Here is a 22,358-nt window from a genome sequence, read left to right on the forward strand (position 1 = left end):
TTTTTGCTAACTTTACTCGTTGATTATCAAAAATGCAAAATTTATTTTGAGTTTCAACTCAGAAATTATCTATATCTACAACATTCGAAAAATCAATTGTTCTTAACGGACAATAAGTATTAACAGGGGTAGTTTTGCGCCATTCTTGGACTGTTACAATCCAAAAAAAATCGGGTTGTAATCAGTCGGTCTTTTTTATTTTTAAAAATAGACTTTTTTATAATAATAAAGAACAGAACATATCAAATCAAAGCTCAGGAGTGATAGGTCCAACCAATTCGCTTGCTAAACAGCTCCAGGCTAATGCATTTAGTTTTTTAATTGAAAGTTTATGGTCGTTTCTTTTTTAAAAATAATTGACTTTTCAATAAATAATGGCTTAATTAACTTTTCCTCTATTTTTTTCTTAATTTGTTCAACTTCCAGCTTAGTGTCAGCAAAAAAAGACTGCTTCTTCTGTCTACTGAGTTAACATTTATTCTCGGCTGCAGTTTTAAGCCTGAAATTATTGTTTTCTGGCTTTGATACTACAAGATTTTTGTTTGTTTTGATATTTGCCAGTTTTTCACGTTTTCTAATTTTGTCACATTATCACATTATTGTCAGTTCTCATGTCACCTTATTAGCATTCAAATTAAAGCACAATTGAACATATTAAAATCCTGAAAGATATAAATCATCGTTTTAATGGCCTCGACGCCTCTTCCTTGAAGAAATCAATTGAATTTTTTAATTTTGTCTTAACTGTCATTTATACTTTGTCGTTTCGGTCGTATGAAATTTCCTGTATAGTGATAGCTTTGGTCATTGGCTTTTCATGGAAGAATAGAAAAACCGATATTCTGATATTAGCAGATAGCTGATGGCTTTTATGACTTTCAAACCCATCGTTTTCCAAAATTAAAAAAAAACTTTTTTAACTTCGCAATTTTGTTCTTTTTATGTTTCTTTTTGTTACCTATTCTCGTTAGTTGATTACAGGTCAAATATGACATAATGGGTGTCAAGGGAATAAAAAGGATTGGTGTCCCAAAAACTTTTTTTTAGAGATTTTGTTATGACCTTACTGGCTTCGACACCGCTTTTTCACAAAAAAAAATTAAATTAATTTGATTTTTGTCATATTTGACGTTCTTTTTGAAGATGCAAGAAATATTCTGGATAATTACAGGTCTCGGGGGTTTCCTTTTCATGAAAAAACGACGATATTTAAATAGCTCTTTTTGTAATTAATGCCTTTCATGACATTGAATGTAATTTTGTTTCGAAAAAAAAATTAAAAGTATTACATACTTTAACACATCGCTTTTTTGTCTACTTGTTACCTAGTCTTACTAATGAATGGCCACGTACTACATTATAGCTGTTTGAAGAAGAGGCAATCAAATATATTTTGAGTGCCAAAATTTGGCTTGACGGTTTTGACAGCGTTTTCTGGCAAGTTTCAATTGAAATTTTGTTTGTTCTTTGTTGTTCTTTTTTAGCCGCTCTAAAAAATGAATAAGGTCAGGTCCTAATGCCGTTCTATAGAAGCAGTGGTAATCGCAAATTTGTGGTAATATTAATTTATTCCTAATGGTATTTATTACTTTGAAGTTAGTTGTTTCAAAAAAATAAGTTAATTTTTTTTACTTTTCTGTTTTTGTTCTTTTTTGTATAATTGTTACCAAACCTTTTTACGGACTGGTTGCATATGTTTTCTGGTGATTTATAAGTTATTTTTGTTTAGTTTCAGGTTTATCTGACGGTATGTTGACTTTGTTATTAAATTTAGTTTTTAAGAGGGACATAAATTTTTTGATGTAATTAATGTTTGTTGTTGTTGTTGTTTGATTTTGCTGTTCGTTTTGACTCGGTTTCTTAATATTGACATATTACAGCAATCTAATGCATCAATTTTTACTCCACTGAGTTATTTGTTTTGGAGGTTATCTTATCGTTCATACAGAATTTTTTGAAAAAGACTTGGGCTTTTTTGGGATTCGCAAAAAATAATTTTTGGGTTTTTCTATCTGTTCCTCATTTGGTAGACAATTATGCCGAAATTGTGGATGGGCGGGGTCGGAACCTTATGTGCCATTGCACATTACCGAGCCGCCTTGTTGATATTATGTTAGTTATTTGGAAAGAGCTACTTATAACTGGTGAGAGTTATGGCGTGTAATAAAGAGACAAAAAGGTCTCCCAAGTTTTTAGGCTAGCCACGAAAACACGGTTTGTCAAAAATATGAGCTCATATATCCAAATTTTAAGAAAAAAAACTAAATAACCCTAGTGTCAGTCGATTAAGCACACGCTTGCAAATCTAACCTTAAAGGACTGTTCGTGAAAAAATTGAGCAGTGAAACTTGATTTTTTTTCTGCTGTGCTCAGTTCCCGAGCTAACTCTGTTGGTTTGATTTATTATTTTAACGAAGCAATCAATCCTCGCACAATTTTCTGAATGTTTGTCTGGAGGAAAATTCAAATAAAAAAAACGTTTAATTTCAGAGCATAATATCTACACAGGGAACATAACTGATGTTCCTTGTGTAATAAAATTTTTAAACTTGAAACAATCTACAACCAACACGACGCAAATCACTCAGATGAATACATGTCGCCTATTTACTTGAATGTGATTTCTATCAAGCAAAATTGAAAAGAAAACTTTGTGCTAGAGAAAATTCAAGGCAACTTTGTGAGTTTATGAAGAATGTTGATGTTGAAAAAGGATCAGCAGGCCGTGGTAAAGAAGTTTTTGCGAAATGCCTCCTAATTGCAAGTCAACTTTTATGTTGTTTTCAGTCATTTTATTAACATATGTGTTTCTTAACATGTGACGCTTGCATTTACGACACTGGCAGAACGCGCCAGAAAATATTTTTTTGATCAAGACGAACAGAAATTTTATACTTGAACTAAAATTAATGATGAAAAAAACAAAAACTTCACAAAATGAGAACACACAAAAAGTTCAATTAACGAGACCCTTTCCAGGAACTGCTTCACTTACCTCACTTTTCTAAAAAGTAAAGCAACAAAATTTTTAGTTCATAAATTTTAAGACCGCAATTTTGTGGTTATTTTTTTATCGAAACTGCAGGCTGCAGGCTAAATCTTTTATCGTATCTTTGCTATTTTCATTTCTTTTTTATAAGAGCAATAGTTTATGATTGTGTCAAGTCTCATAATAGAGCGTACAATTTTTCACATTGAAAACTGAAGGATTACTTCAAAATGGTTTTAAAACATTGATTCTGTATATCAGAATATTGAAATTCGCTAATATCAAATTGGACGCTAAAAATCTAAATTCAACTTTTGGCAAAGTATCAGCATTTGCTTCCAATCTGAAAGAGAAGAAAAAGGAATCATCTGGTCAATTCGCTATAATAAACTCACAGAATAATAACTGGCTATTTATTTTCGAATGAACTTAAATTGTTAACCGTCGATCATTGTCTGTACATTGGGTTTGGCGAAGTTTGCACCCATCGCTAGATTTTTATCCAGTCAGTCATAAATGCCACGGAAACCCAGTACACTTGTCTAGACTGGCCCCTGCATTGAAGACACCAGCTACTTTTAAATTAAGTCTTATAGATAAGATAAACTAGACTGTAATTGTCGACTTCACAAAGAAAACTTATTGCGCATAACAAAATAATTGTCAATAAAATTTCGATAACTAACACGCTCGAAAGGTAAATCAAGTTCGATTGCTAAAAATGGGAAAATTACAAAATAATGATATCTAAACCTTATTGACTAATGCAAAATTTGGAAAAATCAAATTTATTCGTTATTGTAAGCGTATTTTGGAGTTTTAACTTTTGGTGCTGAAAATTGAATAACACTTAGTGAAAGTTGCTTCGACTTCACCCAGAGACTCAGCTCTTTTTACCGAACTTCAGCTAACAATAAGTTGAGAAAGCCTATATGGTACTCATAAAATATCTTTATATATACTCATGGAACAGAGCGAAGTTGGCTATTTCAGTTTTAGCGGAAATGGGCTGTTAGAAACAGTATGTACGCTTGAACAAATCTTAGTAACTACCCGAAAATTCGGCTCTAATTAAAAGTGAAATAAAAACAGGGGTAACGGTTCCAGTAATTTCCTGGTTCAAGGTTGTGCGAATTGCTCAGATTTATGAAAGCGTGTTGTGAGAATGCATATAACATGTTAAAACGTCACCACACATGAAAAACAATTATCAATCATCACACGTGATTGCTTTTAATTCCCCCAGATTTTGAACCAAAACGAGCTGATTGCCCAGAATTTTGGGTTGTTAGCGATAAGTTTAACAAAGTTTCTTTCGGTGAAAGTACACTTGGTTCCGGCGTTTACAACTATCTTGAACTGTTCAGAACCATAGCGATCTATAAATGATTGGATTAGGAGATATAGAAACATATAACAAGGATTTACGGTTTCTGTTTGAAGTTTGGCTTAAAGCTCTCTAAACCGCAAACAGAATTTTGTAATAGCCAAATTAAAGAAAAACGTATTTAAATTTAGTCAAATATCGGTACTGATTTAATCTTGACTTCTAAGAGCTTTTCCGGTCTATCCGCAATAAGGAAACGTTGCAATAAATAAGTATTATCTAGTCCTATCGGTTTGACGAGAAATTTAAGATCAATTTCAGTGAAAAATATTCAATTGAAATGAGGTATGACTTGATATTTACTCTCAATTTTAAACAACTTGGAAGAATAAGAATAAATTGGCTGTATAAATATTCGTTTATTAAGCTAACTATAGAAAACTTCCAAAAAATCTCTTTGAACGGTCTATTCAATTGGAACTGATTTAGTACCAATACCTAAAAGCTAGTTGTTCCCACTCCCACTTTAGTGGGGAGGGAGGAACTATATACTCAACTGGGTTTTTTTTGTTCAGTCAATTTTGGCCGACCGATATATTCATCGTAGAGAATTGTGAGTGGTATCATTAAAAAGCCCGTCCAACGTAAAATACGGAATTAAAAAGATTTTTTCGATTTTCGTGTATTACAGGGAGTTATCGAGGTTTAAAGTTGTGTGAACATTCGACTGTTTTTGTTCACATTTTCAGTAATTTTTGCTAACATTTGGCACAATTTCGCTAATAGATATCAAAATAAGTTAAAACTTTTGACGGCAGAGTGTTGTTGTTACCGTTAGAGATAGAAAGTTTTATTGTTACTGCTAGAGACAACAGAGCGTTGCTGGATTGTTTGATTGAAGTTTTTTGTGGCAAAAATTTTTGAAAAAATTTTCACAATTCAACCTTTTTTCATCAAAAATGGCACAAAATATGCTTTTTTGGTCAATTTGTTAATGTTAGCCAGAATTAGTGACCCAGAAACCTTAACACAGACTCCCTAATCAAAAAGCGCTGGTTGCACTTAGGCGCCGTATAAAAGTCTTCTGGAATTAAAAATTTGACGTTTTTTGCAGATTTAACTCAATAATTATACAAAACGAATTTGTTTTTCAATATTTGAAGAATTCAACTCAACAATTGGTCTAATGAGCAAATACTTGAAACAATTGCTTGGTATGCAGGGCGCACGACAAAATCAAGGAGAGGATTGATAATATCATGGACTCTTAGAATCCGAGACATTTGGGTTTTTCTTTTGATGCTGCCTTTATTCAAAATATTTTGCTTTTGTTCTTTTAATATTAATTACTGACAATATTTTTTTATTCACAGCTCCGTTAATGGCAGCTCCAATTCACATAAATTTGAGGCCAAAGGTAGATACAATTTGTTCTCAGAGAACCAAAGGGTTTTTATGGCTTTGAGGAAGAATTTTAGCAAAATTTAACTGAATTCTTGTATTTTGCCTTCAATTGTTATTCTTTTGACAGTCTGATTTTTAAGTTTGACCACTCAAAGATCTAAATTTCTTCCTCAAGAGGTGCAAGTGAATCTTTTCTATTCATTCGATTGTTACCTAATGTCCCTTATGTTATTGAATGTATTTGTTTTAAGGAAATTTCGGTGATTTTTTGAACTTGTTAATTTTTTATATTATTTTAGTCAACATTTTGCTTATTCTCAGTAAGTACAGGTCGAACTTTCCTCCATATAGAATAAAAACTAATTTTGTGGCCGAGTTGTTTAAAAAGAAGGTTCTCTTGCTGTTGGTACTACGATTTTTTATACAAAATTTTCTGATTTCTGTTCATAATTGCCCATTTTTGCTGTTGTTTTTGTTTCTTATGTTAATTGTCACATTATTTAACATTCTAACTGAAAAAAGCTATACAACATTTGAAATTGAAATAATTTTTGTTTTTATAACATATGGTAGAGTTTTTTTATTTTTGCCCGTTATTTGTTGTTAATTTTTTTTGTCATATGTCAAATATTGTGTAATTAAAGCTCTCAGTAATGTTTGTAAAGTTGTTTTTGGAACTTGTTAGTTTGCCTTGTTTTTAATGTTATATTATAGTCTTATGATTTAGTCTCATTAATAACAGTCGCAATTAGTTTTCCGAGTAGTTGCAAGACAAACTGTCTACTCTTTTACTCGAAAGCTTTTGTTGGCTATGAATTTTGAAAATATTTGTTTTTAATTGGAAAAAGAGATAGATTTGTGAGATCGGCCAATTTTATTTCTGTTAAATTTTAGCTAAGCATCTCTATATACAATTCACATCATTTATCTTTTGAAAAACCATTTGCTCTTCATAACGGTTTTATTTTGCTCAAATGGTATTTCTTCTTAGAACAACCAATTTTCAGTAACCAATTTTGGTGATTTTTCTCAAATTTGCCCCCATTGTGTTGGTTCTTGTTTTCTTTTCACAGTATCACAATAATGGGCGTCATTTGACTTATAAATGTTGTCACCTGCAAAAAAAGCAAACGAAGATTTTTTTTGTATTTACTGATCACCTTAATATTTAATTGATTGGGGGACATCGTTTTCGTGCATAATTTGTCGTGCAAATGTTGATTGTGTTTTTGGATCGTTTTGTAGTCGTATGAGATATTCTTGATAATGAAAGGCCTCAGTCGCTCTCTGTTGAGGTATAAAAGACTCTCTCAATGATTTTTTTTGATGCGTAATTTTTCTAATCAGTTCGAATTTAATAATTTTCTAAAAAAGCGATGTTTCAATAAACGTTTGCCGCTTTTGCTCTTTTCTAGTCGAATTGTTGCCAAGTCGCATTGAGAAAAGAACCAATATTTTGCTCCAAAAAGTGCCGGTTAATCTTCTTAGTATAAACTTTATCTGATGCCCTTTTGATTTGGTCATAGTGGTTTTCATTAAATCGACAAGGAGTTTTGATTGTATTAATAATTGCAACTATTTTATTTTTATTGCCGTCCTTTCTGTTAGTCTTATTATGGTAGCCACAGGTCTCATAGTTCCTCTAGAGTAGATTGTTTTATTCTTTTAGTAGTTTGTTATGTTGATATGTTGATATCTTCATTTTTTTTTATCTCTTCCTCATTTGGTAGACAATTAAAAGAAAAAAGTAGATGAGCGGAGTCGGAACTTATTGGGCAAACTCACATTACCGAGCCTCCTTGTTGAACAGGTATTCAGAACCGCTTTGAGATTTCCGATCTAAAACTAAGTTTTTGAAAAATCTCAGAATGATCAAGCTTTGTATCCTCCAAAATATCCGTTTCAAGGAATTCCAAATATTTATTGTTCCAACCCCACTTGGGTGGAGGAACTATATACTCAAATGGTTTTTTTTGTTGAGAGAATTTTGGCAGATCGAGATATTTATCGTAGAGAAATGTGATTGGTATCAGTAATAAGCTCGTCCAGCGTAGAGTTAGGAATTAAACAGTTAGGATTTTTGAATTTCGTTTTTTTCCTAAGAGTTATCGAGGTTTAAATTTTTGAGCGGACACAGGACATTTGGCATAATTTTTTTCACTGTTAACTTGATTTTCTTTAAAATTAAAACCTTTTCTATAAAAATATCAATCCAAGATTACATTTCACGCAACTAAATGAAACAATTTGTCATTTCTGACAAGGCAAAAAAAGCTAGTTTTGGTCTCATGGGTAAAATTACTATAGCAAATAAGACACGAGTTCTCATTTAGAGCTGATTTTTCAGAAAACTTTTCCAAATTTTTTTGTTTTTTGCAGTCACTTATAGAATAGTCACTTTCCATATCAAGATTTCGTTAATGAAGAACCTCATTTACAGTCAAATGATGCACAGTGAACAAAAATTTTGTTTTCGAGGAATGGCACATGTTTTCTTTTGGCTTCTACTCTGACTTTTTGTAATTTTTTGAGCAATTTTGATTTTCTTGTTGAGATTTTACTAAATTTTCGAAGTCCTATAGCATAGACGAGTTGGCTAAAAGCGCATTAGGCTCCCCAAGGAGCATTCAGTGAAACTATCTATTGCTTTTAGTCGACAACTAACATTAACCGATCTTAAACCTTTGTTTTTGAACTGTATGCCTTTTCCACTGATGACAGGACCTCTTTCTTTCTATTGCAATGAAAATTAATCTGGATAGCGGTTTTGTCTTCTAACTATTGGTTTTATTACTTCGATGCCACGAATTTTTTTTTTTGGTTTTTGAATATTTTTTATGACTATTTTGGTTCATTTTGAAATCTTTTAACGTTATCATTATGCTGATAGTTGTCATTTACTTAGAAGAAAACGTTCAATAGATCATAGAGAAAATTTTCAGAGAAGATTATGGTTTAAATGTCTTCGACAATTTGTTCGCGCACTTTTCTATTGAAATTTTGGTTTTTGCCTGCATTTGTTGATGTTTTTATAACCATTAGACTTGTTGTGATGTCTTATTGATGACTTAAGAACGAGAAACGTCGTAGTCTTCCCATCGAGGCGTCCCATTTTTGTTTTAAAAAATTGAAGATAGAAAGTTCTTACTGAAACGTCGTAGTGGTAAAAAAAAATGAGAGCTTTCATTAGCTTCTAATTGAGGATTGAATGAATGAAGCTACTCAATGCAGTCATTTTATAGCGAATAGCCTTAAAGTTGATGATAAAATTCGCTTCCAAAGTTTTTAAAAAATTTTCAGTTTTTCTTAATCTTTTCGTCAACTTTTAACTTATTCTCATCACTGAGAGCTCCCAATCAACTCCATGCAATTCAGAAATTAACGTATCTATTGATATTGTTTCGTAAATGATGTTTCATTTAATATTTAATATTTAATTGATTGGGGGACATCGTTTTCGTGCATAATTTGTCGTGCAAATGTTGATTGTGTTTGTCGATCTTTTTGTAGTCGTATGAGATATTCTTGATAATGAAAGGCCTCAGTCGCTCTCTGTTGAGGTATAAAAGACTCTCTCAATGATTTCTTTTGATGCGTAATTTTTCTAATCAGTTCGAATTTAATAATTTTCTAAAAAAGCGATGTTTCAATAAACGTTTGCCGCTTTTGCTCTTTTCTAGTCGAATTGTTGCCAAGTCGCATTGAGAAAAGAACAAATATTTTGCTCCAAAAAGTGCCGGTTAATCTTCTTAGTATAAACTTTATCTGATGCCCTTTTGATTTGGTCATAGTGGTTTTCATTAAATCGACAAGGAGTTTTGATTGTATTAGTATTTGCAACTATTTTATTTTTATTGCCGTCCTTTCTGGTAGTCTTATTATGGTAACCACAGGTCTCATAGTTCCTCTAGAGTAGATTGTTTTATTCTTTTAGTAGTTTGTTATGTTGATATGTTGATATCTTCATTTTTTTTATCTCTTCCTCATTTGGTAGACAATTAAAAGAAAAAAAGTAGATGAGCGGAGTCGGAACTTATTGTGCAAACTCACATTACCGAGCCTCCTTGTTGAACAGGTATTCAGAACCGCTTTGAGATTTCCGATCTAAAACTAAGTTTTTGAAAAATCTCAGAATGATCAAGCTTTGTATCCTCCAAAATATCCGTTTCAAGGAATTCCAAATATTTATTGTTCCAACCCCACTTGGGTGGAGGAACTATATACTCAAATGGTTTTTTTTGTTGAGAGAATTTTGGCAGATCGAGATATTTATCGTAGAGAAATGTGATTGGTATCAGTAATAAGCTCGTCCAGCGTAGAGTTAGGAATTAAACAGTTAGGATTTTTGAATTTCGTTTTTTTCCTAAGAGTTATCGAGGTTTAAATTTTTGAGTGGACACAGGACATTTGGTATAATTTTTTTCACTGTTAACTTGATTTTCTTTAAAATTAAAATCTTTTCTATAAAAATATCAATCCAAGATTACATTTCACGCAACTAAATGAAACAATTTGTCATTTCTGACAAGGCAAAAAAAGCTAGTTTTGGTCTCATGGGTAAAATTACTATAGCAAATAAGACACGAGTTCTCATTTAGAGCTGATTTTTCAGAAAACTTTTCCAAATTTTTTTGTTTTTTGCAGTCACTTATAGAATAGTCACTTTCCATATCAAGATTTCGTTAATGAAGAACCTCATTTACAGTCAAATGAAGCACAGTGAACAAAAATTTTGTTTTCGAGGAATGGCACATGTTTTCTTTTGGCTTCTACTCTGACTTTTTGTAATTTTTTGAGCAATTTTGATTTTCTTGTTGAGATTTTACTAAATTTTCGAAGTCCTATAGCATAGACGAGTTGGCTAAAAGCGCATTAGGCTCCCCAAGGAGCATTCAGTGAAACTATCTATTGCTTTTAGTCGACAACTAACATTAACCGATCTTAAACCTTTGTTTTTGAACTGTATGCCTTTTCCACTGATGACAGGACCTCTTTCTTTCTATTGCAATGAAAATTAATCTGGATAGCGGTTTTGTCTTCTAACTATTGGTTTTATTACTTCGATGCCACGAATTTTTTTTTTTGGTTTTTGAAAATTTTTTATGACTATTTTGGTTCCTTTTGAAATCTTTTAACGTTATCATTATGCTGATAGTTGTCATTTACTTAGAAGAAAACGTTCAATAGATCATAGAGAAAATTTTCAGAGAAGATTATGGTTTAAATGTCTTCGACAATTTGTTCGCGCACTTTTCTATTGAAATTTTGGTTTTTGCCTGCATTTGTTGATGTTTTTATAACCATTAGACTTGTTGTGATGTCTTATTGATGACTTAAGAACGAGAAACGTCGTAGTCTTCCCATCGAGGCGTCCCATTTTTGTTTTAAAAAATTGAAGATAGAAAGTTCTTACTGAAACGTCGTAGTCGTAAAAAAATGAGAGCTTTCATTAGCTTCTAATTGAGGATTGAATGAATGAAGCTACTCAATGCAGTCATTTTATAGCGAATAGCCTTAAAGTTGATGATAAAATTCGCTTCCAAAGTTTTTAAAAAATTTTCAGTTTTTCTTGATCTTTTCGTCAACTTTTAACTTATTCTCATCACTGAGAGCTCCCAATCAACTCCATGCAATTCAGAAATTAACGTATCTATTGATATTGTTTCGTAAATGATGTTTCATTTAATATTTAATATTTAATTGATTGGGGGACATCGTTTTCGTGCATAATTTGTCGTGCAAATGTTGATTGTGTTTGTCGATCTTTTTGTAGTCGTATGAGATATTCTTGATAATGAAAAGCCTCAGTCACTCTCTGTTGAGGTATAAAAGACTCTCTCAATGATTTCTTTTGATGCGTAATTTTTCTAATCAGTTCGAATTTAATAAATTTCTAAAAAAGCGATGTTTCAATAAACGTTTGCCGCTTTTGCTCTTTTCTAGTCGAATTGTTGCCAAGTCGCATTGAGAAAAGAACAAATATTTTGCTCCAAAAAGTGCCGGTTAATCTTCTTAGTATAAACTTTATCTGATGCCCTTTTGATTTGGTCATAGTGGTTTTCATTAAATCGACAAAGAGTTTTGATTGTATTAATATTTGCAACTATTTTATTTTTATTGCCGTCCTTTCTGGTAGTCTTATTATGGTAGCTACAGGTCCCATAGTTCCTCTAGAGTAGATTGTTTTATTCTTTTAGCAGTTTGTTATGTTGATATGTTGATATCTTCATTTTTTTATCTCTTCCTCATTTGGTAGACAATTAAAAGAAAAAAGTAGATGAGCGGAGTCGGAACTTATTGTGCAAACTCACATTACCGAGCCTCCTTGTTGAACAGGTATTCAGAACCGCTTTGAGATTTCCGATCTAAAACTAAGTTTTTGAAAAATCTCAGAATGATCAAGCTTTGTATCCTCCAAAATATCCGTTTCAAGGAATTCCAAATATTTATTGTTCCAACCCCACTTGGGTGGAGGAACTATATACTCAAATGGTTTTTTTTGTTGAGAGAATTTTGGCAGATCGAGATATTTATCGTAGAGAAATGTGATTGGTATCAGTAATAAGCTCGTCAAGCGTAGAGTTAGGAATTGAAAAGTTAGGATTTTTGAATTTCGTTTTTTTCCTAAGAGTTATCGAGGTTTAAATTTTTGAGTGAACACAGGACATTTGGCATAATTTTTTTCACTGTTAGCTTGATTTTCCTTAAAATTAAAATCTTTTTTATAAAAATATCAATCCAAGATTACATTTCACGCAACTAAATGAAACAATTTGTCATTTCTGACAAGGCAAAAAAAGCTAGTTTTGGTCTCATGGGTAAAATTACTATAGCAAATAAGACACGAGTTCTCATTTAGAGCTGATTTTTCAGAAAACTTTTCCAAATTTTTTTTTTTGCAGTCACTCATAGAATAGTCACTTTCCATATCAAGATTTCGTTAATGAAGAACCTCATTTACAGTCAAATGAAGCACAGTGAACAAAAATGTTGTTTTCGAGGAATGGCACATGTTTTCTTTTGGCTTCTACTCTGACTTTTTGTAATTTTTTGAGGAATTTTGATTTTCTTGTTGAGATTTTACTAAATTTTTGAAGTCCTATAGCATAGACTAGTTGGCTAAAAGCGCATTAGGCTCCCCAAGGAGCATTCAGTGAAACTATCTATTGCTTTTAGTCGACAGCTAACATTAACCGATCTTAAACCTTTGTTTTTGAACTGTATGCCTTTTCCACTGATGACAGGACCTCTTTCTTTCTATTGCAACGAAAATTAATCTGGATAGCGGTTTTGAATTCTAACTATTGGTTTTATTACTTCGATGCCACGAATTTTTTTTTGGTTTTTGAATATTTTTTTTGACTATTTTGGTTCCTTTTGAAATCTTTTAACGTTATCATTATACTGATAGTTGTCATTTACTTAGAAGAAAACGTTCAATAGATCATAGAGAAAATTTTCAGAGAAGATTATGGTTTAAATGTCTTCGACAATTTGTTCGCGCACTTTTCTATTGAAATTTTGGTTTTTGCCTGCATTTGTTGATGTTTTTATAACCATTAGACTTGTTGTGATGTCTTATTGATGACTTAAGAACGAGAAACGTCGTAGTCTTCCCATCGAGGCGTCCCATTTTTGTTTTAAAAAATTGAAGATAGAAAGTTCTTACTGAAACGTCGTAGTCGTAAAAAAAATGAGAGCTTTCATTAGCTTCTAATTGAGGATTGAATGAATGAAGCTACTCAATGCAGTCATTTTATAGCGAATAGCCTTAAAGTTGATGATAAAATTCGCTTCCAAAGTTTTTAAAAATTTTTCAGTTTTTCTTGATCTTTTCGTCAACTTTTAACTTATTCTCATCACTGAGAGGTCCCAATCAACTCCATTCAATTCAGAAATTAACGTATCTATTGATATTGTTTCGTAAATGATGTTTCGTTTTGTGGACGATATGCGTTTTCATAAAAGTTTCATGGGTGGTCAAAATTTGTGTCTCTTTTTCTGTTTTTTAGCATATTCGCGTAATAACAGATCCCAAAGATTTTCAAATAAGAACCGAAAGGACTTATTTAATCATTCAAAAAAGTTGTAGCTGAATTAGTATAAATAATAATTGAAATAAGATAAACAATATTCAGATAAAGCTAATGATTTTCGCAACTTGTTCGTTTTTCTTACAAAATTTTCTGCAAAATTTAGTTCGTTTTTATGGCTTAATCTAAACAAATACAGGTCCTAACGGTTTCGTAATTTTTTCAAGAATTAACCTAATCGTAGCTTTATCAAGGATTATTTTGTTAAAGGCTAAAGGTTTTTGAGACGTATGAAGCTATGAAACGTTTTTAAAAATGTTTATTGATTTTTGAATTTTGCCTCATTATTTCTTTTTGTCGACCTGTTGCCTAGTCCCTTTAAGGAAAAATACCATCTGCTGTGTAGTTAGGAAAGTGTAAATTTCTGTAGCTAAAGTTGTATTTGATTGCATTTTGACGTTTTTACAAGGTGCTTCTAAATTTAGATATTGAGTTTGACGTGAAATTTTTGAGTTTGCTGATTTTGTTGTTTGTTTTTTTTCCTCGTAGTCTTTTTAGTCGCAAATCTCGTGAGCGTTTTAATGAGGCAGGGCATTATGCAATTCAACTACTAGTTTGGGTGTGTAAATTTGTTTTAATTCAAACAAATATTTTTGATTATCTCTTCATTTGGTTAACAATTAGGTCAAAAATGTAGATGACCTCGGGTCGGAACATCAAGTGAAAACGCACATTAACGAGCCGCCTTGTTAAACTCTACTTTTCCAATAGTTTTCTGCAGCACACTATTGGCTCTGCTTTGTCCAAAGGAAATAATGTGGCACTCGGGGGGCAAAAATTGCCTATACAACAGCTTCAAGATCTTTTAACTGAATCGAGAAAAAAATTAAAGACAAGGCGAAGTTCTTTGTTGTATTATATACAAACCAAATTAAGTTTTACAGATATCACAGTGATAATAAAACAATCATTATTCGATTAAAAATGTGCCCGATATGAATGACATAAAATATTTCTTGACCTAAGTTCTCAAAGGCCGCTGGGTTTTTTTTTTGTTTTCCAGCTTGAGCACTCAAAAATGATGTTCAGACTTGTTTTCCTTTCAGTGGTATCTAAATCGAACATTACTTCCACTTAGGTTTTAACTTTTCAAACATTACCTTATTATCATAGAAGTAAATTGGAAAAATTGGTGAACCGTAAAATTTTGCTTGCAAGAGAATAATTTTTAGGGGGTAATAAAAGATTTAAATAAAAACATTTAACAAAAAACAAAAATTTAAATATAATCGAAACAAGCTTACTGTTTGGGGATCAGTTCAAAAACTTAAATAGAAATTCAGCAAGAAATGTCCTTGTATCACTAAGAGATAAGTAAACTTGATAGAATTCACTGTTGTCTATTGTTTGGAAAATTATAATGGTCCGTTTTTGTGAAAACTTATAACAACCTATCTTAGTGACTAGCATCAAGAATGGCTAGCAATCAGGCATGATGTTCGACCATTTTTACCGAAAATGAAAACAGAATGAAACTAGAATGAGGTATTTCTGAAAATATTGTTTTGTGACAACTTAGCTCAGTTATTACGTTGGTGATATCAACAATTATTTTAAACTAAATTCTAAAGTCAGTTAAATTTTTTGATGAGCAATTGATCAATTTTAAAAAACGCCAAATAAGGGAAAACGTGTTTGCGCAACAAATCATTTTTTGAATTTACGTAAACAGTTGATTTTGAACGTAAACAGTTCGCAGCCGAAAAGCGGATAAACTGAAATGCCTAAATTTGAAAATTAAAATGTAAACCAGAATAATAATAATATTAAAATACTCAGGAGAATAAGAGAATCAGATGAAAAAAAAACAGGAATCAGTGAAAAAAGATCATCATCACTACGTGGCCAATGTCCAAGAATGCAAATTTAAATAACTTTTGCGTTTTGTGAGATTGAAACTATCCGTTCATTTCGACAATTAGATCTCGTATCCCCAGAAAAGGGATAAATTTAGGCAGATTTGAACTATATTAGCCTAGTGTTGCTCGGTTCCACACACGCGTACAACTCTTATCTAAAATTGTTGGTCGCAAAAAAGCCCGACAAAATCGTCAAGTATGTATACCCAATCTTTCCTACGTTGACCGCGCTATAATTTATACTTAAGAGCGCATTTCAAACAGTTGATAATTTCGGCAATCATCAGGCATAACTTATACTATGAGGAAAACATGGCGGAAATGCTTATGTGCAACATAACGGAGGGAACGACAAATGTTAAGTGTCATACGAAATAACATTCAAATTACATAAAAAATTCAGTAAGACTTTTGTCAACAATCGATAAATAGTTACTATATTATATTGAATAACGTTGATTTTGAGCTGCGAAGTCGTGCTGAAACCGAAGTAAATAGCTTTACTAATTTTGATAGTTCTAAACTGAGAGAACGCTAAAGGGTCTTTATTTTGACATGATTATGGTAGGCAACTCTTGTAACTTTGTAACTTATTGTTACTTTTTGTGCACTGCTTTAATATTTGTGGTAGCTCATGTTAGCATTATTTAGCCCTCACTGAGCAAATTTCCTGCGGTCAAATCTTGCATAGCATGAAGTTTTTAAGACACATTATAAATTATGCGGACTTCTAACGTATCGCTCTTACAAAGAAGTACATAGAAACCATTCAAAAACTCTTTTCAAAAAAAAGTTAATTCGAAAAATCTTGACTGATATATTTGAAGATCTAATACGAGGTTACATATTTCGAAAAGAAATTGGCTAATCAGCCAGGAAAAACTTCGAACATGCGCAGTGCTGTTCGATGCAGGTGCAATTAAAAACTGTGTGCTTTTTTATAGTAATAAAACAATTAGATGAATTAACCGTCTATCATTGTCTGTACATTGGGCTTGGCGACATTTCCACCCATCAATAGACTATCCAGTCACGTGACCACACCAATAACACACACGCTTGACTCTCTGACAAGAACTCTTTAGGGACCAAAGACTATTCGTAGCTGGATAGATAAGTTTTAATGGATGATAAATCAGAAGTGAAAATAAGAATTAACTGCTGAAAGTGTAACGTTTCTGTTCACTAGAATAGAATATAGGTCACAAGTGAAATTAACTTTCTCTGAAAACTGCAGTTATCGAAACTGAAACTGAAATTATGGAAACATTAAAAAAAAGACGTCCACACAAACTTATTTGAGGCAAAATATTTTAGGCTCTTCAGTTTTCAATTTTTGCAGCGTAAATACAGACGACTTGCTATGTCCGTAAAAGTGAATCAAAATGCTTTATAACAAAAAAATATATTTTCACCCAGCCTTCAAAATTCTAGACGCCAAATAGAATATACAAAAGTTCTTTTATGCTTCAAAGAATGCTCAATGAAAATGGCTTGAATTCTACGCTTTCAGATTTGCAAAGTGCGTCTTTTGAGTCTTTCCTTAACCATGAAAAAGAATGGTATCTAACGAGAGCCACAAAAAGTAACAACAAAAGATATTTGTTTTCCTCTTTCTGGCATAAAGTTATATTCTACCACTATGCGCTCAAAATTATTAATTCAACACAAATATTAAACACTCTTGTAATAACATGTAATGGATTAAAGTGTCTCCAACGAGACGTAACTATCAATTGCTGAACTAAATTTCGTTTATGTTTGATAATCAATGACAACAAATTTTGAGAAGCGATTCAACACTTTAGCCACGAGGACCAATTTAGGGTTAAATTTTGTTACCCTATAATCCCTAAAAATTGTCAGAAATAATCTCGAAAAACAAAAAGAAAACTATCGAGATACATGTAGCTTCGTATTTTCTTGGGATAATTTTGGTTGCTCGTTTTTATGTGAAAAGCTTGCTCAAAAATTACATCAAGCACGTATAGAAGTATAGTGATTGAAATTGAACAGCTCTGAAACGGTGCTCAAACAGGCAAAATGCTTCCTAGCAGGTTCTACTTCTTTTCACCCCGATTCATTTAACCCCGCATATTTTAACCCTGTATCTTTTAACCCCTCTATCATTTAACCCCTCTATCATTTAACCCCTCTATCATTTCATCCCGCCGATTAGGAGTCGACATTAAAGGCATATTTTGTCATAATTAAGTAGATAAATTAATCCCACGTTCGGTTGTGATAGTTTCATATCAAGTCCCACGGGCCGCTGAGGCATGGCCATGGCCCGCGAGGCATGGCCAAATGATTATATTGCTAATTTAATAATCCTTATTTTATAGGGATTAAAATCGGGGTTAAATGATAGTGGGGTTAAAAGATAGAGGGGTTAAATGATACAGGGGTGAATAAATCGGGGTTAAATGATAGGGGGTTAAATAAATAGGGGTGAAAAAACGGGACACCTTCCTAGCATCCGTTCGGTACCTCGCTAAAACGAATAATCAAATGATAAACATTTGTTCTTATTACAATCCTCTGGAAAACTATATTATTTATTTATTAGTATTATTGTTGAAAAATGAATTGCTTGCAAAACTGTGTTCAGCTCTATTCAAAATAACAATTAACTTGATGTTTTTTTTGAAAAAAATAAGAATTAAATGGAAGCCAGATTCAGCTACAAAAAATTTGAACTAGCAATATTTACTTAGGTCACTGTGCACTGCTATCAAAAGCTCTCAGCAAAAGACTGGTCAAAGTTTATTATTAAAAACCCAAAGTTTTATTTTGGTTATGCTCATTAAAATCTCTTGCTAAAAATGACGCTTATCTGAGGTCCGTAACAAATTCTTGCAAGTAACATTTATCAACAAGATTTGTTAAACATGCGTATATTAATTAACTCACATATCTTTTTAGTAAAATAAGAAATTCTTCTTAAAAAAAACTTAAACAAATTATTTAAACGAAATTTTTCCATTACATATACATTCCTAGATCAGGTTTTCCTAATTTGCCCTCATTTTCTAAAACTTATCCAGATTATCGACACTTACTAAATAAAACATAATAAAGCATGCTATACAAATATTTCCATAAATTCTCTTACCTCAAACAAATTTTTCTGACCATACAACATATGCAGCAGCCTACTTTCTTGTTTTCGGAACTCTGATAATAACTTAAAACAATTCTTTGTTGACACCGCAAAGGAACCAATCCAGTATATGTAGGTTTAAGTTCTAATAACAATCAGTAAACAGTTTTTCTTTTCTAAAATAAATTTTGATGCTTTGAAAGAATTTTTCTTTAGGACGATAATAAAACCAGGTCAACTGATTTGAGCAAATACATTTTTAGATACATATTACATAAAACGTTTTTACAGATAACCAGCAGTATTATTTTTTGGTGATGTTGAAATAATGCGCTTAGAAGAAAATGTGACGGTATATTTTGATTCAACGACGCTACACTAAAAAATTTAGCTGAAGCTCAAACGCTCTTAAAAAAGTAGTGATATTCATATCACCGTTGTTTAAATGACGCAACAAACTTTGCAGAATGATATGTAGGTTTTTTTGTTTCCTGAACAAAGCCATAGTTATTTTCGAAGCAATTTAAATTGCATGACACTAAAACTTGAAAAGAATTCGACTAGACCTTCTTAGGACACCTCGAAGACTGTAGTTTCCCACCCAACAAAATACAAACAATTGAACTGTTATTGGTGATCATGTCAAGATGTGACAAAAGTCGATTGTAAAAAAAGATGCAAAGATTGGAACGTTGTCTTTTCATGCTTTATACAAAACACACTGTCCAAATACGTATGCAAAAATAAAAAAAATGCTTTTGTAGGTTTTCCAATTTTAATTAGTTTTACAACTAATAATTTTTACAACTAACAATTAATTTTTGTAACTATTAAAAAATAGAATTTATTTCAACTAGTTTTTCAATATCATTTGTTCTATTTGGATTTTTCACTGAACCGTTGATTAGGCCTTTTGAGTGAACAAATTGTGTTAAAGAATCTTTGTCCGCAATTTTCTAATTTTTAATCGTAGTGTGAATTTCCAAGTGTTAACTCTCAACATTTTCCGTTTAAAGTTTTGATGCGAGCAGTTTACTTGTTCGTTGCCAGCATATTTTTTTCATCATACGAAGCTGACAAGCCAAAAACGTTCTTATACTATAAAAAGTTTATAGTAAAAGCAGTGATAGTTGTTGAGATCAAAATTTTCAATAATTTGGTTCCCCAGGGATCAGCGATTGCTAATAGTACAAGATTAATATTATATCCGATATTAGAACACTACTATATTTTAAAAAATGGTCATAATTTATTTTGCGAAAATGATAAGGTAATATCTGCAAACTTAATGAAAACATATAAATTGAAATGATTGGACTATGCTTAATTTCTATACAGTAGTATGTAAATAAACTGTTCTAACATTTCATGAAGCGTAGATAATAATTTGAAAATTATTGATGCTGACCTAATAATACAGTTTCTTTGAGGAAAAGAAACTTAAAAAAACAGTTTCACAATATCTCTCAAGATTGATTTCTATTTCAATATTGTTCTCACAGCCGGCCACTACTTGGCCGAAATACAAAGTACTTAATCCTTCGAAAGAACAACAACTTTTGCTTTAGTTTAAGCGGATATATGAGGTTAATTTCTCTTAAAACTCCAGTATTTATTCGTGTTTCCAAGAATCTTGATAATATTTCACCCGGAACGTTTTAGTTACAGTAATATCAAATAAGAACGCCAGTGTAATCGAATGAAGCCGAGCAAAAAGTTTGCTAGGTCAAATTATGGCTCCAATTTATTTGGCTATACGAGCATTCGGCTTAGCTCAGACTTTTTGGTACTATTATCGTCTCTTGGTGCTCTAACTACAAAGCTATTCCTTAAAAATTGACAAAGTTGCGGCATGTCGCCAAAAAGTTTACGTCACACTTTGAAAACAATTGAATTGTGCCAAAGCAAACACAAAATTAATATTCATTACAGTTTCTACTTCTTTTTCTATTCCAATAAAATACTCAACTTTACAAATCCATAACATGCTGTTGCAAAAATGGTCAGTTATCCGTTACAAATATCTCCTTATTTTGGCTATTCCCAGCTCAAGTTTTGCTCGAGTTAGTAAACTATAAAAAAAACAAACGGAGAATGAACGGAAAGTTCAAAACCAAATATTACAGCAGCTTAAAAAAATTGATTAAATTTTTCGGAAGTTTTTAAAATTTTGTGTTGATATATAACATGTATGATCAAAACTAAGTTTAACAATGGTGTAAACCTATTGGCTGTTAAAGGCTAACTAATAGTCGCGAAGATCACAACCAAACCTTTCAGACTAAAACATTAATAGTAACTGTATGCGCGACTATATTAACATGTTGGAAAACAAATGATTGTACAAAAGCTATCCCGGCACAAAAGTTAACTCAAAATGAAGAAATTTATTACAGTTTTATGTATGGGGAAAATTTTCACAAAAGTTTTTGTAACAGAGACGCTTTTATGATTCTTTGAACTCTAATCAGATTAATTTGCAAATTCAATGAAGAAATTTAGCAAAATAAGGAATATATTAAATGATTGGATATTTGTTGTCTGGGTACATAATATGAAGCGCCCCGTTTATTCAAAGCAATTTGGAAAAGCCCGGGGAATTATTAATCTGCGGGGATTTACAATGGCAGAATTTTGGGCAAACCCAAGGAAACCCGCGTAGATAACAAGCCGCACTAATTCAGGCATATTAAAAATTAGTCTTACTTTGCGTCATATATAATACCCATACACCAACAAGAATTACACGACGCCATACGATGAAAAAGTCAACAATAAATTTGGTTGGTGGAAAAATTTTAATTTTTTGTGCTTATTTAAACCTTAAAGCTGTAAATAAATAATGAGCTCTAATCCTTTTGTGACTTTAGGTTTAACTGAAGACTTTAGGTTTAACTGAAAACTTTAGTTAATGTTGGAACAAGCGGGCTTGACTGTTTGTTCACAAACAGAGAATGAATAATAAAAAGGTACATTTACACATACCTGAACCGCCACAGTTGCAATTGTCGTCCGCCATTTCGGACTTGGTTTAAATTCCAATTTCAACTTTGACTTAATGTAGCAACAAAATGTTCCTTCTAAACTTGAAGAAAGGCACGAGTTAATAACGGAAGTCAATCAATATGAGGGAAAGTCGAAGTTTTGTATTTTGTTTGGGTTCAATCACTCAGAATGGGATTAAGTGTTGCAAATGGGCGGCGGAATGAACAAAATAAAACTTCCTTATTTCATAAACTCAATTCTTATCTATACATCACACAACGCACTTTGTTATAACAACTTTCCTCTCTGTTATAAATTTGCAAGTTATAAGTTATAATTTGGTAATATAAAAAGTTAACTAACTAAACCAGTTCAACAATACTGTTTACTATAAAAGTGTTCAAAACATTCAAGCCAACGTTTTAAATGGAAAAGTGGCTGGATTGTATGTGAAATTATAGTCACAGGGACAGATAAACAGGAATGGAACTGAGTCGAGGCTTAAGTTTGAAACTGTAATAACCACGGGCAACTTTTGCTATGCCCAAAGCAGGAACAGTTTTACAAATGTAGCCCACTTGGGACCTGAATTCCCCTA

At 31.9% G+C, this 22,358-nt stretch overlaps 1 protein-coding gene across 1 annotated transcript in view; it reads right to left on the bottom strand.

Moving 5' to 3' along the window:
- LOC142355409 (uncharacterized) overlaps positions 1–22,309 on the bottom strand; it is a 50,285-nt gene extending 27,976 nt beyond the window's left edge. Inside the window, exon 1 of the mRNA XM_075407598.1 lies at positions 21,761–22,309. Coding sequence (XP_075263713.1) covers positions 21,761–21,794 — 34 coding nt within the window. The 5' untranslated portion in view covers positions 21,795–22,309. The remainder of the gene's footprint in view (positions 1–21,760) is intronic.
- Positions 22,310–22,358: the final 49 nt, after the last annotated feature.

The sequence above is a fragment of the Convolutriloba macropyga genome, unplaced genomic scaffold (assembly GCF_964194025.1).
Source record: "Convolutriloba macropyga unplaced genomic scaffold, txConMacr16.3 SCAFFOLD_1240, whole genome shotgun sequence".
Lineage (NCBI taxonomy): Eukaryota > Metazoa > Xenacoelomorpha > Acoela > Convolutidae > Convolutriloba > Convolutriloba macropyga.